The following is a 20,418-nucleotide window of genomic DNA, read 5'->3' as shown; positions in this document are numbered from 1 at the left end:
ATTGTAACGTGGCGTCAGGACGACACGTTACAGAAGCCCCGCACCTCCGCGCGCTGCCGGCAGCACGGCAGTGCCTCCAGCCTCCATCTCCAAAGAGTTCGTAGGTCCGTGGTTGGGAGGAGGGAACGGGGGAAAGTAGTGGACTGGCGGCGGAGGCACGTAGCCCTTTTGGGTTGAGAGCCCGCAAGCAAGGGGTGCTCAACCGCCAGGACGCACTGCCGGTACCCCGGGAACTTTGATCGGCTACGGTTTGCGGGTCCGCGGGGAGGGCGCCGGAGAGGAGATTTGTTTTGATTTTTGACTTACCGCAAAGAGCGGTAGGTAGGATAAAAAGAGTGTGTCGCGGGGAGTCCGCGTGTAAGGACACGGGTATCCGGCGGACCGCGAAAAAGAAGTCCTTCTTTCATGCTCGGGCGATAGCGGAGCTATCGGATAATCGCGGATTGCGATTATCGGGATCTCTCGCAGAGAACCATGGCTCCCGGGTTTGTTGGAATAGTCTAGTGCCAGTGCGTGGCCGAGTGTGTGAAATTCTGAGTGTTTGATGTACACCCTCGTGGAGCCGGGATGCGGCACCACGGGGATAGGCGGAAGGGACACGGCCACCACGATTTGGATTTGGTACGGGACTGACGGGACAGCCAGTTCTCGGTAAGTACCGTATGTGCGCTATCGCTATTACAGTCGTCACTGTAAACCGGACCATGCAAGTGCCTGCGGTTTCTTTCAATTACATTACCATTAGGCAGTTGCACTTCATAAGATCTCGGCCTATCGCAGATCTTGGTCACTCTAGCTGGGACCATCGGTTTATTTAATTCTTCGGTAGGGACTTTGCGCGCCTATCCGTTGACTCCAAAATTCTCTCTCGTCGCCCCCATGTTCCCCTCTACCATTTTCAGTGCGCTGAGGCTGAGCTGCCGGGAAACCTGAAAACGGCCGTGGTGAGGGATGGTGGCGCGGGAAAGCCGCACCTGGCGCCCAACAATTAGATCTTCGGATCTTTTCTTTGATAACAGGACGTTGGGAGCAGCCACGGGATTATTTGTAGGCGACGCCGATGAACGGTACACGTCACAACATACACTTTGTCGTTTATATTTACAGGTTTTAGATTGTGCGCATTTCTATCGTAATATTCCTTTTGACGCAACTGTCTATCTATTAATTTTTCTTTAATCTCTCTATTCTCTTTTTCTCTTTCAAAATTTTTATTATTGGGTAAAATTCCGCGAATTTTCCTACCAAACATTATTTCATTAGGTGATTTTAATCCCTCGCCTATTGGAGTGTTTCTGTACTCTAGCATTGCAAGATTTGGATCTTTACCTGGATCGTCATCAAGTTTTTTAAACATTCTTTTAATGGTGGCAATGTGCCTTTCAACCATCCCATTTGATTGGGAGTACTTTGTACTTGACGTTTTCAAAGTGAAGTTCCAATCTGCAGCAAACTTTGACATTTCTGCGCTGTTCAATTGTGTACCCGGATCTGAGTACATTACATACGGTACGCCATGTCTAGCAAATTGCGATTTTAACACACTAATTACAGAGCAGCTGGACATGTCTCGCAATTTCGCTACCTCTACGTATTTGCTGAAATAATCGATAATGAACAAAAACGAGAATCCCTGGTAGTAGAATATGTCTACACCTAACGTTTCCCAGGGTCCGTCTGGAACTTCTCTATTTATTAGAGTTTCTTGTACGTTGCCTTTTCTGTACTTATTGCAGATTGCGCAGTTATCCACAACGTCGTCAATTTCTTTATTCATCAAAGGCCAAAACAGAATTTCGCGCGCTCTGTTTTTACACTTTTCTTTGCCTAGATGATTAAAATGAATTAAGTTTAACATTTCTTTTCTTAAACTTTTAGGCATGACTAGTCTGTTACCTTTAAATACTAGGCCATCTATGATACTTAACTCCTTAGAATAATTATAATACTGTTTAACAGTGCTCGCAACCTGACTCTTAGTGGTAGGCCAGCCTTCTTGTATATATTTGATTAGCAGTTGCATTTCTTCATCAGCCTCCGTTTCTTTTATAAACTGATCTTTTTTATCTAAAGAAATGGGAAAGCTTTCCATAACTAAACAGACTTGTGTTTCGATCTCTTTTTCTAGATCTAATTTTTCACAGTTACTATATGCTCTCCATAATGCATCTGCTAAAAATAATTCTTAACCAGGTTTGTATTTTACAGTTAAATTGTATCTTTTTAACCTTAATCTTATACTTTGTAGCCTAGCAGGGCAATCATTAATACATTTTTTTAAATTTGCCTCAAGCGGCTTATGATCTGACTCTACTAAAATTTCTTTACCATAAATTTGTTGATCAAATTTTATGCAACCAAATGCTATAGCTAACACTTCTTTCTCGATTTGAGCGTATCTTTGTTCAGTTTGAGTCAACGCTTTGCTTGCATACGCTACTGGCAAGCCATTCTGTAGTAGTACAGCTCCAAGACCACTTTTCGATGCGTCTACGCTTAAAACTACAGGTTCATTTACATCATAATATTGCAAAACAGGCGCTTTACATAAGATCTCTTTTAATTCTGTGAACGCTTTATTCGCATTTTCGTCCCAATTCCATTGTACATTTTTCTTTGTTAGTTCTCTTAACACAGCATTTTTGGTTGCTAAACTAGGGATAAATCTCGATACGTACGTAATCATACCAAGAAAAGTTTCTAGTTCTTTTTTATCCTTTGGAGGCTTCATATCGACAATTGACTTTACTCTATCAGTATCAAGTTTTATACCTTGTTCAGTAAACACATGACCCATATATTTAACTTCTGAACTACTAATTTTACATTTATCAAACTTAAATTTTACATTTCTTTGTTCTGCTCTTTCCAGAACTTTTTCTAGTCTTAAATCATGTTCTTTTTGATTTCTACCTCTTACTCTGACATCATCAACATAAATATCAACGCCTTCTATATTACCAAAGATTTCCTCGAAGCAATCCTGAAATACTTCAGTAGCAGAATTTATGCCGAATGGCATTCTCAAGTACCTATATCTACCAAAGGGCGTGATGATTGTCATCATATAGCTGCTTCTTTCAGACAGTTTTATTTGGTGAAGGGCTCTATCTGCGTCAAGTACGCTAAAAACTTTACTACCTGCTATATCGGAACTTAATTCATCAAAAGTAGGTATTTTTCTGTGATATCTTTTAACAAACTTATTAAATTCTGTTGGGTCTATACAAATTCTAATCTGCCCATTTTTCTTTTTACTTATTACTATTGGGTGAACCCAGTCAGTTGGTTCAGTAACCTTTTTAATTATACCGTCTTTTTCCATTTTGTCTAATTCTTTTTTTACTTGATCATTTAATGCTATCGGTATTTTTCTGCATGCAGCAATAGTAGGTTTAGCGTCCTCTTTTAATTGAATGTCATATTCAAAATTAGTTACGCATCCAATGCCTTCAAAGACTTTTTTGTGTTTATTTAAAATTTTTTCTACTGTTAAATTATTACTGTTTTCACTTGCTTTAATATTGTGTACCCTTTGCACAGTATTGAGTTGCATCAGACTAGGTAAGCCTATTATCACTGGCTGATCATCCGTATTTTCAGTTACTACAAATTCTAAGTCTACATTTTCTCTGTTTACAAATTTACAGTTTAACCTACATTTGCCAACTACGTTTATTCTTTGGCCACCATATGCTGTTAATTTTACGTTAGTTTTCTCTATTTTAACATTTTTCAATTTTAAATTCTTTAACTTATAACTCGGTAACACATTGCATCGCGTGCCTGAGTCTAGTTTTACTTCAATTTTACGCGAATTATTTACTGTAGTATTCTCCATCCAATCAAACTCATTGTTACTACTATTTAAACTACCGACATATAAAGAATCTACTTTATCATCGCGATGCTCTGAACTGTTTTTGCTTCTACACATTTTCGCAAAATGATTTTTCCGCTTACATATATTGCATTCTTTACCGTACGCCGGGCATTGACGATACGTATGCTGACGGCCGCATCGCTGGCAAGATGTCCGCTGTTGGTTGGACGAAGATGGCGAACTTCTCCCTGCGCCACCACTTGCCTTGCTGCCTGCGCCGCTGCTTCGCGCCTTGTCGCTTCCGCCGCTGTTGTTGCCGCGCGCGCCGCTCGAAGTCTGCTTCCGAGAATTTCCGGTCGCCGCGTGCTTTTCAGATTTCTTGACCGCGTGAACTTTGGCTTCATCGCCGATCGTCTTTGTTTGAATCTCTGTCAGCTCTACCGCTCGGCAGATTTTTATGCACTTTTCTAGATTTAAATCTTCTTCACGTAGTAGGCAATTTTTTAGTTCTGTGTCACGTATTCCACACACGATTCTGTCTTTTATTAGTCCATCTCGAAGGTGATCAAATCCACACGTCGCACTTAACTTTTTTAAATCCGTTAAATAATTCGTGAAATTTTCATCGCTCTGTTGCACGCGCGTGAAAAACACATGTCTTTCTACAGTTTCGTTTGCTTTCGGCGTGCAGTAATTCTCAAATGCCGCCGCTACTGCGTCGAACTTCTTTTTATCATCTGCACTTAGATTGAAAGTATTGTACTTTTCCAGTGCCTCTTCTCCTATCGTATGTAAGAAAACGGCGATTCTTCTCGCCTCTGGCTTTGTATCTAATTCAGTGGCTTCCATGTACAAGTCAAACCTTTGTTTCCATTTGAGCCAATTTTCTTTAACATTGCCGTCGAACGACAACGGTGGTGGTGCCTTCATCGAGGTTTCCATAATATCGAAATTCTCTACTAACGAGTTTGCGTCCGTATAATTACTTTCCGTGTCCCCGCTTGTTGTCGACTCGTCCTGCGACTTCTCTTCAAGCGCGTGTTCGGGCACGTTTCCCGGAACTGACTTTCCGTTTGTCTCCAGCTTGACACTTTACATGTGTTCTCGTCGACGATACTCTTACTGGTATTCGACGAGAATCCACTTTTACACTGTTTGTCATATTTTAACTAATTATCGTATTTTACGATAATCACGAACGACGAGAATCTTAAACACCGTTCCCGCCGAGACTACCGACTGCGCCATGTTATGTTGTGTAAGTTCCATAAATAAATACTCGTGCCGTTAAGACTTAGTATGACTTTATTAATATAATTGCGGGGTGCCGGAGACCGGACGTGTGTGAGCCCATGAGGCGCTCAGGCTAGACTATTTTAGTCGGGAGGGGAGGCAGCCGCGTGAGTGCGTGAGTAGTGCTGCCAACCCTAGATCGCTAACATATCATCACAGGTACATACGTCTCGAGGGAACGTTATACAACGGAGCAGTTATCTTCATCAAGTTGAGGAATCCTTCGTTTTCAACAACGGAGAGAAGGCAATTGTCGGTAGCAAGTATAAATAGTATCTCGTTAGTGATATTGTCAGCAGTTGTCCCACCAGCTGTTGACAAAAAATAATACAAAAACTCTCACATCGAAAAGTATTGATAAACAGATATGTAGCACTTTACCTGTAAATGAATGCACTCGCTGAGAAGCTGTGTCGATTTTACCATCTCTGCTGTTTTCCTAAGTTTAAAGAGTTGCAATTTTTATCATAAATATGGTTGACTCTCAAGTATATAATTTTGGAAAAGATGTTTGTAGTAAATTTACATTGCTCCTTCGCATTTCCACTTCTATTGGAGCAGGTTTGTCTTCATTCTCTGCTCTCCATTTTTTGTTTGATGTACTTTTGAAATTCAAAATACCTTTTTGCTCTTTGCCTGTGGACACACCTGGAGGCAGAGGGTATTTTCGATCTAGATGTTGTTTGAAGTTCGGCGTGTTGCCACCATGTTTCAAAACGTTCGTGCAAATTTTGCATCGTGCACTAATGAAATTAACTTTAGTAAAGCTATCCCACACCTGACTTTTAGGTTTAGAGTGACAGTTCTGGAACACACCGTCCCTATAATATAAAGATTAATATTATCATCTACGTAAAACTTCTTTTTATGCAATTTTAGGTGTACCTACGGATGTGTGTCGGGTTTTGGAAGTTCAGGATGGACTTTGTACGTCGAAGCTGGCACTGACAATGAAATTGACGATGAAATGCCGGCAACTGAAGCTGAACCCGACGACGAAGTTGTGCTACTGGCCCGCGTAGCTGAGACTGACGACGAAATGTTAGGCAATGAGACTGAAACCGACGATGGAATTTTAGCTAAAACAACTGAAACTGGTGACGACAGCGTATTCGATGATGGGGTTGAGACTGGTAACAAAGGTGCTAAACATTAAAGTGAAATAGGGTGTATTAAAATTATAAATAGATGAATGGTAAATTGTAGTATATACTGTTATGCCCTAAGCGTTACTTAGTTATTTACTAGGTTAGCATTCTTAGTACCACACTTTAAGTAACCCTTTGTCAGCAAAATTGTACGAAGGCGTAGAAGCTCTTCATTATTTTGTTCGCAACAAAAAGTCAATCGTCGAACTCTAGGCTCCGAGTGAGCATCGTCTGCTCATCAAAGAAAAATAGAATAAAATTGTGCCATTGTTAACGAAACAGAGATACAATGAAAATAGTTTGTTTTTGCTATTTTATTATTATTAAAAGTGCTGATGATTATTTTATAACATCTTCACGGCATAACAATCCCCCAAAAAAAACTTACGTGTAAAAAACTACGCCAAGTACAGGAGTGCTGTGTATTCCTCTAATAAAAAGCATTGGTATCAGATTATGGAGGCCAAGTACATAAGTCAACTACATGTTTGCCTATTATATGATCTAGCACTGGCCCATCATTTTAATTGTATTTTCAAAATTTCTTATAACGTTTTCACTACTCTTACTACTGCTTCCCGTAGTTGATTATGATTTAATGGTCATTTAATAATTAATAAAACTTTAGGTAATTCCTTATCGAGTACTACTTCGCGGGTCCGTGCCAGGAATTCCAAAGTACTTACTTTGAACGTACTAATAGTATCCTAAAACTATATCTGTGTTATTAAGCTTTAGATTATTTTATAACATCTTCACGGCATAACAATCCCCCAAAAAAAACTTACGTGTAAAAAACTACGCCAAGTACAGGAGTGCTGTGTATTCCTCTAACAAAAAGTATTGATATCAGATTATGGAGGCCAAGTACATAAGTCACTACATGTTTGCCTATTATATGATCTAGCACTGGCCCATCATTTTAATTGTATTTTCAAAATTTCTTATAACGTTTTCACTACTCTTACTACTGCTTCCCGTAGTTGATTATGATTTAATGGTCATTTAATAATTAATAAAACTTTAGGTAATTCCTTATCGAGTACTACTTGGCGCGTTCGTGCATTTCTTGACATAAATTTGTGTTCATTATGCCAGTCATCAAACTCAAAACCAATGTCACCTTTCTATATACAGCTTATTCACAATAACTCGTCAAAAATAATCACGGTTAAAGCTTAATAACACAGATATAGTTTTAGGATACTATTAGTACGTTCAAAGTAAGTACTTTGGAATTCCTGGCACGGACCCGCGAAGTAGTACTCGATAAGGAATTACCTAAAGTTTTATTAATTATTAAATGACCATTAAATCATAATCAACTACGGGAAGCAGTAGTAAGAGTAGTGAAAACGTTATAAGAAATTTTGGAAATACAATTAAAATGATGGGCCAGTGCTAGATCATATAATAGGCAAACATGTAGTGACTTATGTACTTGGCCTCCATAATCTGATATCAATACTTTTTGTTAGAGGAATACACAGCACTCCTGTACTTGGCGTAATTTTTTACACGTAAGTGTTTTTTGGGGGGATATGGACTACGCGATTCCTACTTCAAATCCTTTAAAAAACTAACCGTTCAAATAAACAAACAGGAAATGAGGTGACGGCTAATCACTCTCCTTTTCTAATGCTTCTGTTAGCTATCAATGTTCTTTATACTTTCGTACTTCGGCTGCTGATTAGAAACAAAGGGCTTGGCCGCCATCAGTCGCTATCTTTTTCTTTCAGCCGATCATTTTTTCTATGTCTATCCGTAGCCCATACTATACGTCGATGCTATTGACTAATAAACTCTATCAAACGATTGGAGTAAAAAAAAGTTTAAAATATAAAAGTTGGCCGACCAACTTTACACAGGTACCTTTACGAGAAAGTTTTTGCAAATCGGTGCAGTGCATCATTTATGAAACACCTTTATATGGCATATACATACATATACACTGATAGTCGATTAAAAAGCTGCGCGTGAGCACATGTCATCATTTTATATAATACCATCGTTAGAGCGTTTATCGTACTTCTTTCGATGACTATATGTTATGGAAAGATGCAGTGGTGAATACAGAGAAATGCTTTCAGTTATTAACTGACGTTTTTGTTTCTGTTAAGTGCCTTTGAAACTAATTTATTTATGTGATAAAGGAACAGTAATAATGATGGTACGACCTTTTCTTTCTTGCTATGTTTAAATAAAATACATAGCTCTAATGATAACATAACCTGAATTTAAATTACGCTATCAGCCGGGTATTTTGAAAAAATGGTGATGTATAAATTAGGACTTACTAATCGAAATTTGTTTATATTTTAGCAAGACGGAGTTAGACTACGCCAACATTCAGTCAGGCGATCTTCTTATGATATTCTGTATACAAATAAGGCCTTTTCAAAGAAGAAGTACATCAAACAAAATGATACACAACATTTATTTTTTGTGGTCACCTATTTTCTTGCCATATCATTAATAGTTATTGTGCTGGAAAAAAATTTACCAACGCCTCATTTTATTAATACAGAAGCCTCGTTTCCAGGAAGATTTGTTGCAGAAAGAGCTCGAGATCATGTAGTTAATTTAACATCTATTGGTCCTCGAATAACAGGAAGTTATGAAAATGAGATATTGGCTGTGAAGTTCCTTACGACAGTGATAAATGATATTATTAAAGATGCTAGCAGAGATTACAAAATTGTTATGGATATTACAAAACATAGTGGTGCATTTCCTTTAACGTTTCTGGATGGAATGACAAACATTTATAGAAACGTTCAGAATGTTATTGTTAAACTTAGTCCATATAGGCCTTCGAAGCATAGTTTGCTTTTAAACTGTCATTTTGATACGTTTCCAGAAAGCCCTGGCAAGTATAATTTTAATATTAAACCTATATACACGTAAACTTCAATTAAAAATTAATTTTTGTGTTAAATTTCTGTTACTATGAACATTTATTTTGTACCAGATTTAAAAGTCCAATTTTAAAGCAGGAATCAATTTACTCTTATGTTACTAATATATAAGTAATAATTAATTTATTGTTGTTATTATTTCTATCAATATTATAGGTGGTTCTGATGATGGAGCTGGTTGTGCAGTGATGTTGGAAGTATTACGTGTAATGTCTCAGGATGCTAAATTTCTTAAACATAATATTATATTTTTATTTAATGGAGCAGAAGAGAATTTAATGCAGGTAGATGAATTTGATCTATTTAGGGGAGGTAAAACATGCAAATATACATTAAATTGTTTTTTGAACATTTAAATTCATGTAGGCATCTCATGGATTTATAACTCAGCATTCTTGGGCAAAAGAAGTTCGAGCTTTTATAAATCTGGAAGCTTGTGGTGCTGGAGGTCGCGAATTGTTGTTCCAAGCTGGACCAGGAAATGCTTGGATTTTAGAAGTACAAATCTTATATTACATTCATTTAATGGTATAATTAATTCCATTTTAAATATAATTTGTCTTTTCTGTCTCAGATTTATTCACGAACTGTGCCATATCCGTATGCATCATCCTTGGCTCAAGAAATATTTCAAAGTGGCATTGTTCCGGGGGATACGGATTTTCGTATCTTCAGAGATTTTGGCAAAATATCTGGTGAGCTTCTTCTTTTGTTATCTTTTTTACAATGACGTTCCCGGAAACACAAAGTAAGATTTCAACAATGATCCCTATTCAAGGGAAATAGCTGTGAAACACCTGATGTGCACAACTGTTATATCCTTGAGTAGGAAATTATAGCATTGGCGATAGGATATTTACTTTGTGTTTTTTGTGTTACCACTTTTCCAAGTATAAAGAACGAGTTATTTCCATTGGAACCTATATACAAGTGTAGACAAAGTTTCGTTTATACTGATATTTGGTTTTATTCGGACTTTAAAAAAAAAATTAAAATAAACAAGTTGGAAAGAAGAAAACTTAAGTATCAACAATATTTGATTTCAAATAATTAATATAACAAAAACACTTTTATTCTTCAAATCTATCCTTTAAACTAAAATACTATGAATGCTCGTTTCCCTCCTTGGTTTGTTCTTCCCTCATTAGCATTGTTCTTCATTGTTTATTTGATACATTATAAATTATCTACTAGAACTAAACTTTTATTTCCAACACTAAAATCTGAAAATTTTTTGGATGCGTTTTCAATGTAATCTCTTTTAATTGCACAACTGTATGTTTATCTTGAGTGCGATATTTGGGATTAAAACGATGGTCACAATATTAGTTTTATTCTGCACACTAGCGTAGTTTAAATGTAATATTAGAGGGTTGCATAGAAAGCCGATTTTTTTTTCTATTTTTAAAGCATTTATTTCAATAAAAAAAGATGTGAATCAAAGTATTTGCCCTCGGAAGCTATGACTTTTTCCCACTTTTTTGGCAGAGGTTGAATTCCACGGCGAAAGAATTGTTTGTCTTTCGAGCCAATCCATTCAGCAACGCAATTTTCGATTTCCTATAGTCATGAAAATGTGTATCTTCCAAATCGTGTTGCATCGATCGGAAAAGATGATAATCGCTTGGAGCAAGGTTGGGAGAATACGCTGGATGCGGGAGCACCTCCTATTCGAGCTCCATCAGGATTTGTTTCACGGCTTTAGCAACATGTGGCCGAGCGTTGTCGTGCAGAAGAATCACTTTTCGACGATTTGCTGTAATTGTTGGTCGTTTTTGCATCAAATTATCATACAAACGCTCCAGTTGTTGTTGATAATATTCGACGGTGACTGTTTCATTCGGTTTCATCAGCTCGTAATACACGACGCCCTCCATATCCCACCAAATACAGAGCAATGCTTTGTGACTGTGGATGTTTCGCATTGGTGTCGATGTTGCTGATTGGCCAGGATCAACTCATGATTTCTTGCGTTTTGGGTTGTCAAAATAAATCCATCTTTCATCGCTGTTCAGAATACGCTGCAAGAAACTCTTCTTTTTATGTCTTGCAAGCAATGAAATCGCAATGTTTAAATGATTAGTCATGGCATTTTCAGTCAAGTCATGTTGCAGCCATGTCCCTTCTTTTTGAATTTTTCTCATGGCTTGTAAACGTCTTAGAACGGTCGATTTATCGACTCCGAGCTGTTAAGTCGATTCTTTAAGCGTTTGAGCAGAGTTTTCGTCCAACAGAGCTTGCAATTGGTCATCTTCGAACTTTTTTGATGGAACTGTCCGTTGTTTGTCGTGAACGTTACAATCAACAGATTTAAATTGTCGAAACCAATCTCTACATCATACTGTTTCCGATGGAGCAAATTCACCATAAGTTTTCGCAAGCAATCTATGAGCTTCAGCTGCATTTTTTTGCAAATTAAAATAGTGTAGAAGTACACATCGAAAAAAAAAACTTATCGCGTTCCATTTTACTTGTGTTATATAAAAGCACTTTTGTACACATACAATTGCGTGTGATGACTGTATTTTAGTAGAAAATGTTCACGCTTCAAAATGACATAATCGACATCTGCCACTGCCCACAGCATACGCAGCTAGAGGCATCTATACGTAAATAGTGGTTTTCTATGCAACCCCCTAATAGCTAAGCGTGCGTGTGTTTTTAGGAGCTTACATTTGCGTGTGATTCTTTTTTCTTATTTTCCAGTAAAAATAGTTTTTATTTAGTAAGCTGCAAGTATAAGGAGAAGTTGATTATTGATATAATGTAGAATGAAGTGAGAAATGTTTACATTAAAGAATTTACTTGGATAAAATACTGGTATTAAGCTCCACCATTATTTGCGCATTACTATAATAGCATTGACAATTGAAAGTTAAAGATAAACTTGAATTCGGAGATATACAGTAACGTCCAATTGAAGTGCAACACTTGAATTTTTTTACATTTCTGTGAAAGGATGACAGATTTCGAAAAAACAAAGACACATTTTTTAGGAAATTTCCTTCCCGTCCGAATAGTAAAGGTTTTATCCCGATCGGATACAAAATGGCTGAGCGGCAGGGGTTGGAGTGATATAGTGCATTTTGAGACTTTTTGAAAAGTGCGAGAACTAGTAGTTTCGGGAGCAAATTCATATTTCTAATTATGGCACGAGAGAGAGCATTCTTCGGCATTAAAAAAACACCCTCATTGAATCCCTGTAGTATCACTCTAGTATCCTCTTGAAGTGAAAACACTTAATTCGCCATAACTTCTGAAAGCCGCGGCCAATCTGGTCCAGTTTCTGAGTGATATCATCTTTAATAATACTGCAGATTCTCACAAAATTATTTTTCTAGAAGATGATCCCGTGACGGAGATCTCGAGATATTGCAAGTGCATTCGAAGCTTTCCCTCCATTTTTGATTAGAAATGCGGTGAAACAGAAGTTTCGTATTTGTTCCACGTTGTAGCTGAGTTTCAACGATTAGAACGCGCTTTTAAACAGCCAAAAATGAGTTTGCTAAAGGGGTTAAATATTTCATTTGAAAAAACGCCTAAATTTTGCGAGTTCCGCTCGAGGCGCTCGGGGGACAATTGCTTCGCGCGCGTGGTAGGGTAGTAGTCCCACAAGCGCCTCGAGCGAAACTCGTAAAATTTGGGCGTTTTTTCAAACGGAATATTTAACCCCTTAGCAAACTCATTTTTGGATGTTTAAAAGCGCGTTCTAATCGTTGAAATCTTAGTTACAACGTGGAATAAATATGAAACTTCTATTTCATCGCATTCCTAATGAAAAATGGCGGGGAATCTTCGGGTGCCCTTGCGATACCTCGAAATCTCCGTCACGGGATCATCTCCGAGAACTATAATTTTGTGAGAATCTGCAGGATCATTAAAGATGATATCACGCAGAAACTGGACCATATTGGCCAGCGCGTTTGAAAGTTATGGCCAATTAAGTGTTTTCACTTCAAGGGGGTGTAGCACCCCTAGAGTGATCCTACAGGGGTTGAATGAGGGTGTTTTTTAATGCCGAAGGATGCTCTCTCTCGTGCCATAATTAGAAATATGAATTTCCTTCCGAAACTACTAGTTCTCGCACTTTTCAAAAAGTCCCAAAACGCACTATTTCACTCCAACCCCTGCCGTTCAACCATTTTGTCTCCGATCTGAATAAAACCTTTACCATTCGAACGGGAAGGAAATTTCATAAAAAATATGTCTTTGGTTTTTCGAAATCGGTCATAGTTTCAGAAAAATATACAAAAATTCAAGTGTTGTACTTCAATTGGACGTTACTGTATATCACTGTTTAAAACAAAATATCACCAGTTTACAACAAAAAGAAATAACTAAAGGGGCTGATCCATGTGGGACGGCTCGCTATGTCCGGAAGGGACCTAATAAATGTGATCTTGCAAATAGAAAATGGTGGGGGCGGTTGGGAAAAAGGGCAAAAGGAACTCAATCATACGCAAATACTCACTGAAACGCTGCGCAAACTCGATATAATCCAAATTTGTATACACTCAAACTATCCGCACTCTCTTGCAAATCTGAGAATCATACACGCTGTCGCTCGATCGCTATCCTGGCTCGAAGTGAAGTCTTCTGCCGCTTTCCGGTCCTCGTGGGCCTCCAGAGCCTTGTTGATTGGTCGGACCGCTGAATTGAGAGGGCTACGTGCTTCGGCATTGGTCGGTAGTTCGGACATGACAGGACGCCGTCGCCTTTCCTTGGTACAGCCCTAGCGGGCCTTCCAGGGCCTAGCTGTAAGGTGGCACGAGGCTGGCTTCATGAACGGCTAGCCTGCGTGCCGGGCAAAATGAAGGCCTCCACGCCTGTCAAAATCTCCTCCCGGGCACGTCCGCGGTCTCGGAGGGAGAGGGATCCACCGCTGTCACACGGGCCTCTTTACTACCCGTGTGACGGAACTGCATCGGGGCTGCATCTACGTGGTCGGGGTGGCTGGTTTGGCGGGTATCGGGCATGGGTGTCGATCAGCTGTTCACCTGCTCATGCCTTCCCTGTCTTCCGCTGCCTAGGCAACGTAGCCACTCTCAATCCTTCCGGGGATGGCTGTTGGACCTCGGCGATGGTCCTCGATGACTCCAAGCCAGTGTCCTAGGGTAACGACGAGGGGAAGGGAAGGGATCTTAAACTAAATACAATGGGCCTAAAATTCTGAATATATATAATAAATGACAGTAAACAACAATATATCTAATAAGCAACGCTCGTGGCCAAGGCTGCCCTCGAGTCAGGAGGCGGGGAGGAGCCTATGGTAACATTTTTCTTACAACCTATATTAGAATATACAAACTCGATGTTATTTATTTGAACCATGTCTATTTTATTTCGAATTTTTGTTACCCTCTTTTGCTTCTCGTGCAAACTCATAAATTCCAGGACACCCGCCTGAAGTTGTCGCGATCGTAAACGAGTTAAAACTACTTACTATGGAGAAAGATGATTCGTTCGGCAGATGCAATTATTATTACTCGTTATCGATCGTGGCAACTTCAGGGGGCCTATCACGATTCTCCGGTGAGCTTACTCACCTTTCCCGTTCTCATCTCATGAGACTTCGGTCATTCAATCACGGAACAGTCGAGTGAAAATGGGAGATTCCTAGGGCACGTCCGGCTAATGATCTCACATTTTCACGACTTCAAAAAACAAATATGAACGTTACGGAAAAACAGAAGGGTATTTTATTGTAATATATGAAGGAACATAGAGATTTTGCAAGAGGCCGCTTACGTTATAGCAGCGAGAATAATTCACTTTCCAGTATTATAAATGAATTTGAGGCATCCCGTAATCTTCTACGTATTTTTAACATTGTATTTTCACGATTTGGCATAAATAGTATCACCATTAAATTATCTATTTCATTCGTCAATTTCTCCGTCGCTCAAGTAATACTGCTACGAGTACTATCTACGTACGCGTTATTTTCAAGGAAAGCTGCGTCGATTTCAACTTTTCACGTGAAATTTCGTAACAAGTCTCCTCACGCGAGTATTCTCGCATTTTCATGAAGTAAGATTGATCGTAATTGGGTGAGATGCTCAGATTCGTCATTTTCACCCAATCCGAGAACCGTGACCGAGAGCCCCCTGACCTGTCTTTTCTCTCGTCTAAGCTCATCAGTCGTAAATCTGATCTGCTTTTTGCATCCCGTGCAAATTCATTAGATTTTTGTCTAATTTTGTTTCTGTCGGTACAAGCTCTTTTAGGAATTTCACTTTAAACCTATGCTAAATCTTACTATTCTCACCTTTTATATCAAAACCATCTAAATCTTTCCCTGATCCTTGATCACTTGATACCGACTCTTCATCATCTTTTATTTAATCTCTTTGTAAAATCCGTAACTGATCTTGCATTTTTTAATCTTTTTCTGTATTTCCTCTGTTATTTCATTTGCACTCTTCTTTCTCTCTTTCTCTTTGGAATTTTTAAAATTACCCAAAAAATTCTTTGAACCAAAAGAACACTACTAAAATTTTTTTTCCCGCTCGCTCGTGCGTGCTTACTCTAGTGTTGAACGAAAGTATATGAGATGTTGGGGCAGCGGCCTAAGATAGAGCGCCGGCAGTTAGTTTGAAATCACTCTGAATGTTGTCCTTCCTTCCTTCCTTTCCTTATGGCTGTATCCCCAATGGGGGACATGTGCCAGTAACTGGTCCTAATAATCAAGGTTGGAAGTTCGACAATAGATGGCGATGTACCTTGCGAGTCGGGCCTTATTCAACTCAGCGTGAGGGGACCTACAAAGTTTATACACCGAATCCGAACAGTGTTGGGCGAAATCCGTATAAATATTCACTTAAGTTTTCATATGAAAACCCATTGGTGAATGCCGCTGGAAGCTGGGCGCGAACCTCCAACCTTTCGATCGTGATTCCGCTACCCTATCCACTGGGCTACGGCCGCCCTACTCTGAATGTTGTAATATTTAACGACTACGAGGGCATAAACTACATCTATAATCTTGAGAAAGAGGCACGAAATATAATTGTTTTTAATCCAACGGAAAGAAAATTCTTTAAATTTTCAATTCAAATTTACGCATTCCAGGGCAATATTTACTAGAAAATTGTCTCCGTGAAGCTTGAGTATGGGACTGATTCTCCTAAGTGTCACAGATCGAAGGCGATTATCATATCAAGTCTAGCTGAACTATAGATTTTCATGTACAGCTGATCTCGCAGAAATGCTGTTCTGAAATATATGAAAAATATAAAAATAAGAAATTTTGTATACTTCATTTAGTTGTATCCATTACCTGACCTGGATTCCTTCTATAGCTCAACCCTCGATGATAGTTTACAAGTACAAAAGAACTGTAGGGCAAGCATGCTTATATATTATTATACCGTATGTTCCATCCCAAGTAGGACACCTGGGAGCCTATCACGCTTCTCGGATTGGGTGAAGATGATGAATGTTAGCAACTCACCCAATTGCGATCAATCTTACCTCGTGAAAATACGAGACTACTCGCGTGAGGAGACTTGACACGAAATTTCACGTGAAAAGGTGAAATCGACGCAGCTTATCTTGAAAATAACGCGTACGTAGATTGCAGCAGTATTACTTGAGCGACGGAGAAATTAACGAATAAAATGGATAATTTAATGGTGATACTATTTATGCCAAATCGTGAAAATACAATGTTAAGAATACGTCGAAGATTACGAGATGCCTCAAGTTTATAATATACTTACTAATATTTTTTATTCTCGCTGCTATAACGTAAGCAACCTTTTGCAAAATCTTTATGCTCCTTCATATATTGCAATAAAATACCCTTCTGTTTTTCCGTAACGTTCATATTTGTTTTTTTTTCACTGTCAACACTACTTCGAATAATGGCGTCAATGGCGGTGAAGTCGTGAAAATGTGAGATTACTAGCTAGACGAACCCTAGGGATCTCCTATTTTCATTCGACCGTTCCGTGATTGGGTGACTGAAATCACATGAGATGAGAACGTGAAAAGTGAGTAAGCTCACCCGAGAACCATGATAGGGCCCCCTGAAGTTGCCACGATCGATAACGAGTAATAATAATTGCATCTGCCAAACGAATCATCCTTCTGCATGGTAAGTAGTTTTAACTCGTTTTCGATCGCAAAAACTTGAGGTGGGTGTCCTACTTAGGATAGGGCACGGTATATAATAAAAAGACTTAAGTCATACCTTTTCTGGCTTCTCTAAATATCATATAGATTATTTCGACGTTCGACTTGATGTAAACCAAATACATTGAAACCTCTCAAATTTTAAGTAACTTTCAATTTTTAACCTGATGCTCTTAATATTTAACTTCCCCCCTCGAGCTGACCTCTCTCCCACTATGTTGCAATTTCCAGCAATCAGGAATGCAGTGTGCAGACATAAGCGCAGTGGGATTTATTTATACACACCTATGCATGCACAGATATATATTAAATAGGCGGAGCTTAGATTTAGGGAAATCAAGAGTGGGAATTGAAGGGAAACTTAAAATCGAAGAGGTAGCACGGTCTCGAGTGATTAAAAAATAAGAGGCTCCATTGCATTTTGATTCAGGGTTTTTCGCTACTAGTAAACGATTTGCTTTTTACATATGCGTAGATGATACATATATGTATTTATTCATATAAAACACATACAGTTTTTATTAGTTATCTTCTACAATAGCAAAGTGGTGGAGCTTGCTGTCCAGATATATTGGGTGTGTTAAATTCCTTAAACATGATGTAGTAACGAATGATTTAAATAAATGATAGTCAGTCGTGTCATGTTTTACTTAGGAATTATTACTTTCACGCGAACATACGAAGTCTTAATTGCAATTTTTATTTCCTAAGCAGCCTACATTTACAAATAATGTTGTTCGCGCGTATTTTTATTATGAATATAATCAATACAATATTATCTTTAATAAACGAAGTTAACAATTATTTTTAAGAATTCCGTGATATATGAATGTATAGGTTGTCTGAGTGTTAATTACGCGGTGTAAATAGAAAAGATACTGCGTATGTATGGATTACATACGTAAAATTAATGATTTCAAAACATTATGGTATAATAATATTAATGCGTGGTATCAGTTCAATTTTCACGTAGAATCAGAAAATTTAGGGTGGTTGTATTATTTAGTTTTTATCAGTGCATACAGTCCAGTACGGAAAAAAAACTATATAAAACTATAAGAAAAATAACTACTTAAAACTATTAAAGATTCGTCAATATTAAATTGGCGAAATGTTGAGTAAGAACTGTTGAAATAAACTACGAGGTCTGTCCCAAAAGTATCCGACCTACCTCGATTTCTCGACGCTTGATTTATTTTTCGTCATCCGGGGGTGGCATCCTTCAAAGTAGTCCCTATTTGATTGAACAAGACACTCATATCGATGTTTCCACTTATTAAAGCACTCTTGAAAGTCAGATTTCGGAATCGCCTTTAGTGCAATCGTCGCATTCGTTTCAACAGTCTCTTTATCGTCGAATCGATGTCCTTTAAGCGGCATTTTCAATCGAGGAAATAGCCAAAAGTCGCAGGGAGCTATATCGGGACTGTATGGAGGCTGGCGGAGCTGCGCAACACTGTGTTTAAATAAATACTGCTGCACAAGATTTGATGCGTGCGCTGGAGCATTGTCGTGATGAAGAAGCCAGTCACCGGTTTCCCAAATTCTCGGTTAAAATTCGCCAAACAGTACTTTTTGGTATTCCAAGTTCATCTTCCAGTTCTCTCACAGTCGAACGACGATCTTGTTCAACTGCGACACGCACACGCTCGACTTTATCCGACGATGTTCCCGTCAAAGGTCGACCAGAACGAGGGTCACTGTCAACAGATGTGCAGCCACTTTTGAACCGCCTATACCACTCTTTTATTTGTGTTTTGCCCATACACTTATCTTTAAAGGCCTTTTGCAACATTTCAATAGTTTCCGCACAACTTTTACCGAGATTAAAGCAAAATTTTATGCAAATTCGCTGTTCGGTTCGTTCTGCCATTTTTAGCTATTAACGAATTGCGATGAACGCAAAAAAGTCGTTGAAAACAAATACACGCTGCGTGGGAACTAAAGCGTTTTATCGGTATCTTGGGCTACTGACGAGAAGGTTAGGAGTTGCTGGTGACGTTCGTACCCTCCAGAGGTCGCCTGAGTCTCTCCGCGCAAAGATATGAACGTAGGTCGGATACTTTTGGGACAGACCTCGTATACTATTGGAAAAATACCATAATTCTTTTTCTAAGGTATTTTCTGCAGGAATATTGCTGAACAAATCATTTCATATACCTAATACGTATAAAATACAACGTAAGATGTTTTAATTTAAAAGAAAATTAGAAAAATTACATTTTACGTGATTTGTATATTCAGTCTCGTAAACTCGGAGCGGCCACTCATCCATGTATTAGATATATCTCTTGCTGCTGTACTTTAATGATAGTCAAATGCTCAGATCTCTCTAGTAGTATAAGTTGGGGAGTTCTGGATACAGATTCCTGCACCGACATATACCGACACTCCAGAACCTTCGAAGGTGGGTGTCCGTGCTAAGTTGCCGTCGTGAGCTCTACGATTTCTGGAAGTGACGTCATCAGGACCCCCCGATTTCAAGAACTTTCGCTCGATTCCGGGAATTTTGCGTCATATTCCGGGAATTTCGCGCTCGATTCTAGGAATTACGCACGATTGAGAACCTTCTAGAACATTTTGGAAGCTTCGACGGTTCGTGTCCGTGCTAAGTCGGGAAGGATCACTCCCAGAGCCGGCGGTCCTCTCGCGCGTCGTTTTGAGACAGCCCCTTGCCCCCCACCCCGGAAAGACTTCCAGAAGCTTCGACGGACCCGTGCACGTTGGTGCAGGTTTCGGACGTCAGCCCTCAGCCCGTTTGACCTCGAACGTTATCTCGCAGAATTGCGCAGCATCGCTGATGCAGTCCTCCAGGAGTTTTCCAGAACTTTTGTTTCTAACTTCATCGCGCGCGCGCGAGAGAGAGAGAGCGTGAGAGAGAGCGAGAGAGAGAACGAGAGAGAGAGAGCGAGAGAGAGCGAGAGAGAGAGAGAGAGCGAGAGAGAGAGAGCGAGAGAGAGAGAGCGAGAGAGAGAGAGAGAGAGAACCAAGGAGAAAGAGAGACCAGCGATTTCTGGACTTTGGTAGATTTATTAATGGAGGATTGCCCCGTGGCAGGACTTGCCCGTTTGACCCGAGTGAATTAGGTTCAGTATTGATG

General features: G+C 39.1%; 3 protein-coding genes across 3 annotated transcripts in view; 1 reads left to right on the top strand and 2 right to left on the bottom strand.

Annotated features, from left to right (window-relative positions):
* The window catches only part of LOC107269153 (retrovirus-related Pol polyprotein from transposon 412), a gene marked incomplete in the record, with an annotated part of 19,687 nt that extends 14,607 nt beyond the window's left edge, over window positions 1-5,080 (bottom strand). The window contains 1 exon segment of the mRNA XM_025086405.1: window positions 1,095-5,080. Within this exon segment, the coding sequence (XP_024942173.1) occupies window positions 2,186-4,765 (2,580 nt within the window).
* A 158-nt stretch (window positions 5,081-5,238) lies between these two features.
* On the bottom strand, window positions 5,239-7,980 carry LOC107269152. The gene is made up of 5 exons (XM_025086413.1): window positions 7,935-7,980; window positions 6,006-6,261; window positions 5,643-5,937; window positions 5,498-5,555; window positions 5,239-5,427 (listed from the first exon to the last, which is right to left on the bottom strand). The coding sequence occupies exons 1-5, from the start codon at window positions 7,978-7,980 to the stop codon at window positions 5,270-5,272; spliced, it is 813 nt and encodes a 270-aa protein (XP_024942181.1). The 3' UTR covers window positions 5,239-5,269.
* On the top strand, window positions 7,802-16,486 carry LOC107269154 (endoplasmic reticulum metallopeptidase 1). The gene is made up of 6 exons (XM_015742699.2): window positions 7,802-8,434; window positions 8,587-9,133; window positions 9,339-9,466; window positions 9,549-9,680; window positions 9,757-9,877; window positions 16,254-16,486. The coding sequence occupies exons 1-6, from the start codon at window positions 8,429-8,431 to the stop codon at window positions 16,289-16,291; spliced, it is 972 nt and encodes a 323-aa protein (XP_015598185.1). The 5' UTR covers window positions 7,802-8,428; the 3' UTR covers window positions 16,292-16,486.
* The last annotated feature ends 3,932 nt before the right edge of the window (window positions 16,487-20,418 follow it).

The sequence above is a fragment of the Cephus cinctus genome, unplaced genomic scaffold, assembly GCF_000341935.2.
Source record: "Cephus cinctus unplaced genomic scaffold, Ccin1 Ccin1_scaffold0608, whole genome shotgun sequence".
Taxonomy (NCBI): domain Eukaryota; kingdom Metazoa; phylum Arthropoda; class Insecta; order Hymenoptera; family Cephidae; genus Cephus; species Cephus cinctus.
The sequence above is the reverse complement of the archived record's forward strand: the minus strand, read 5'-3'. Positions and strand labels throughout refer to the sequence as shown.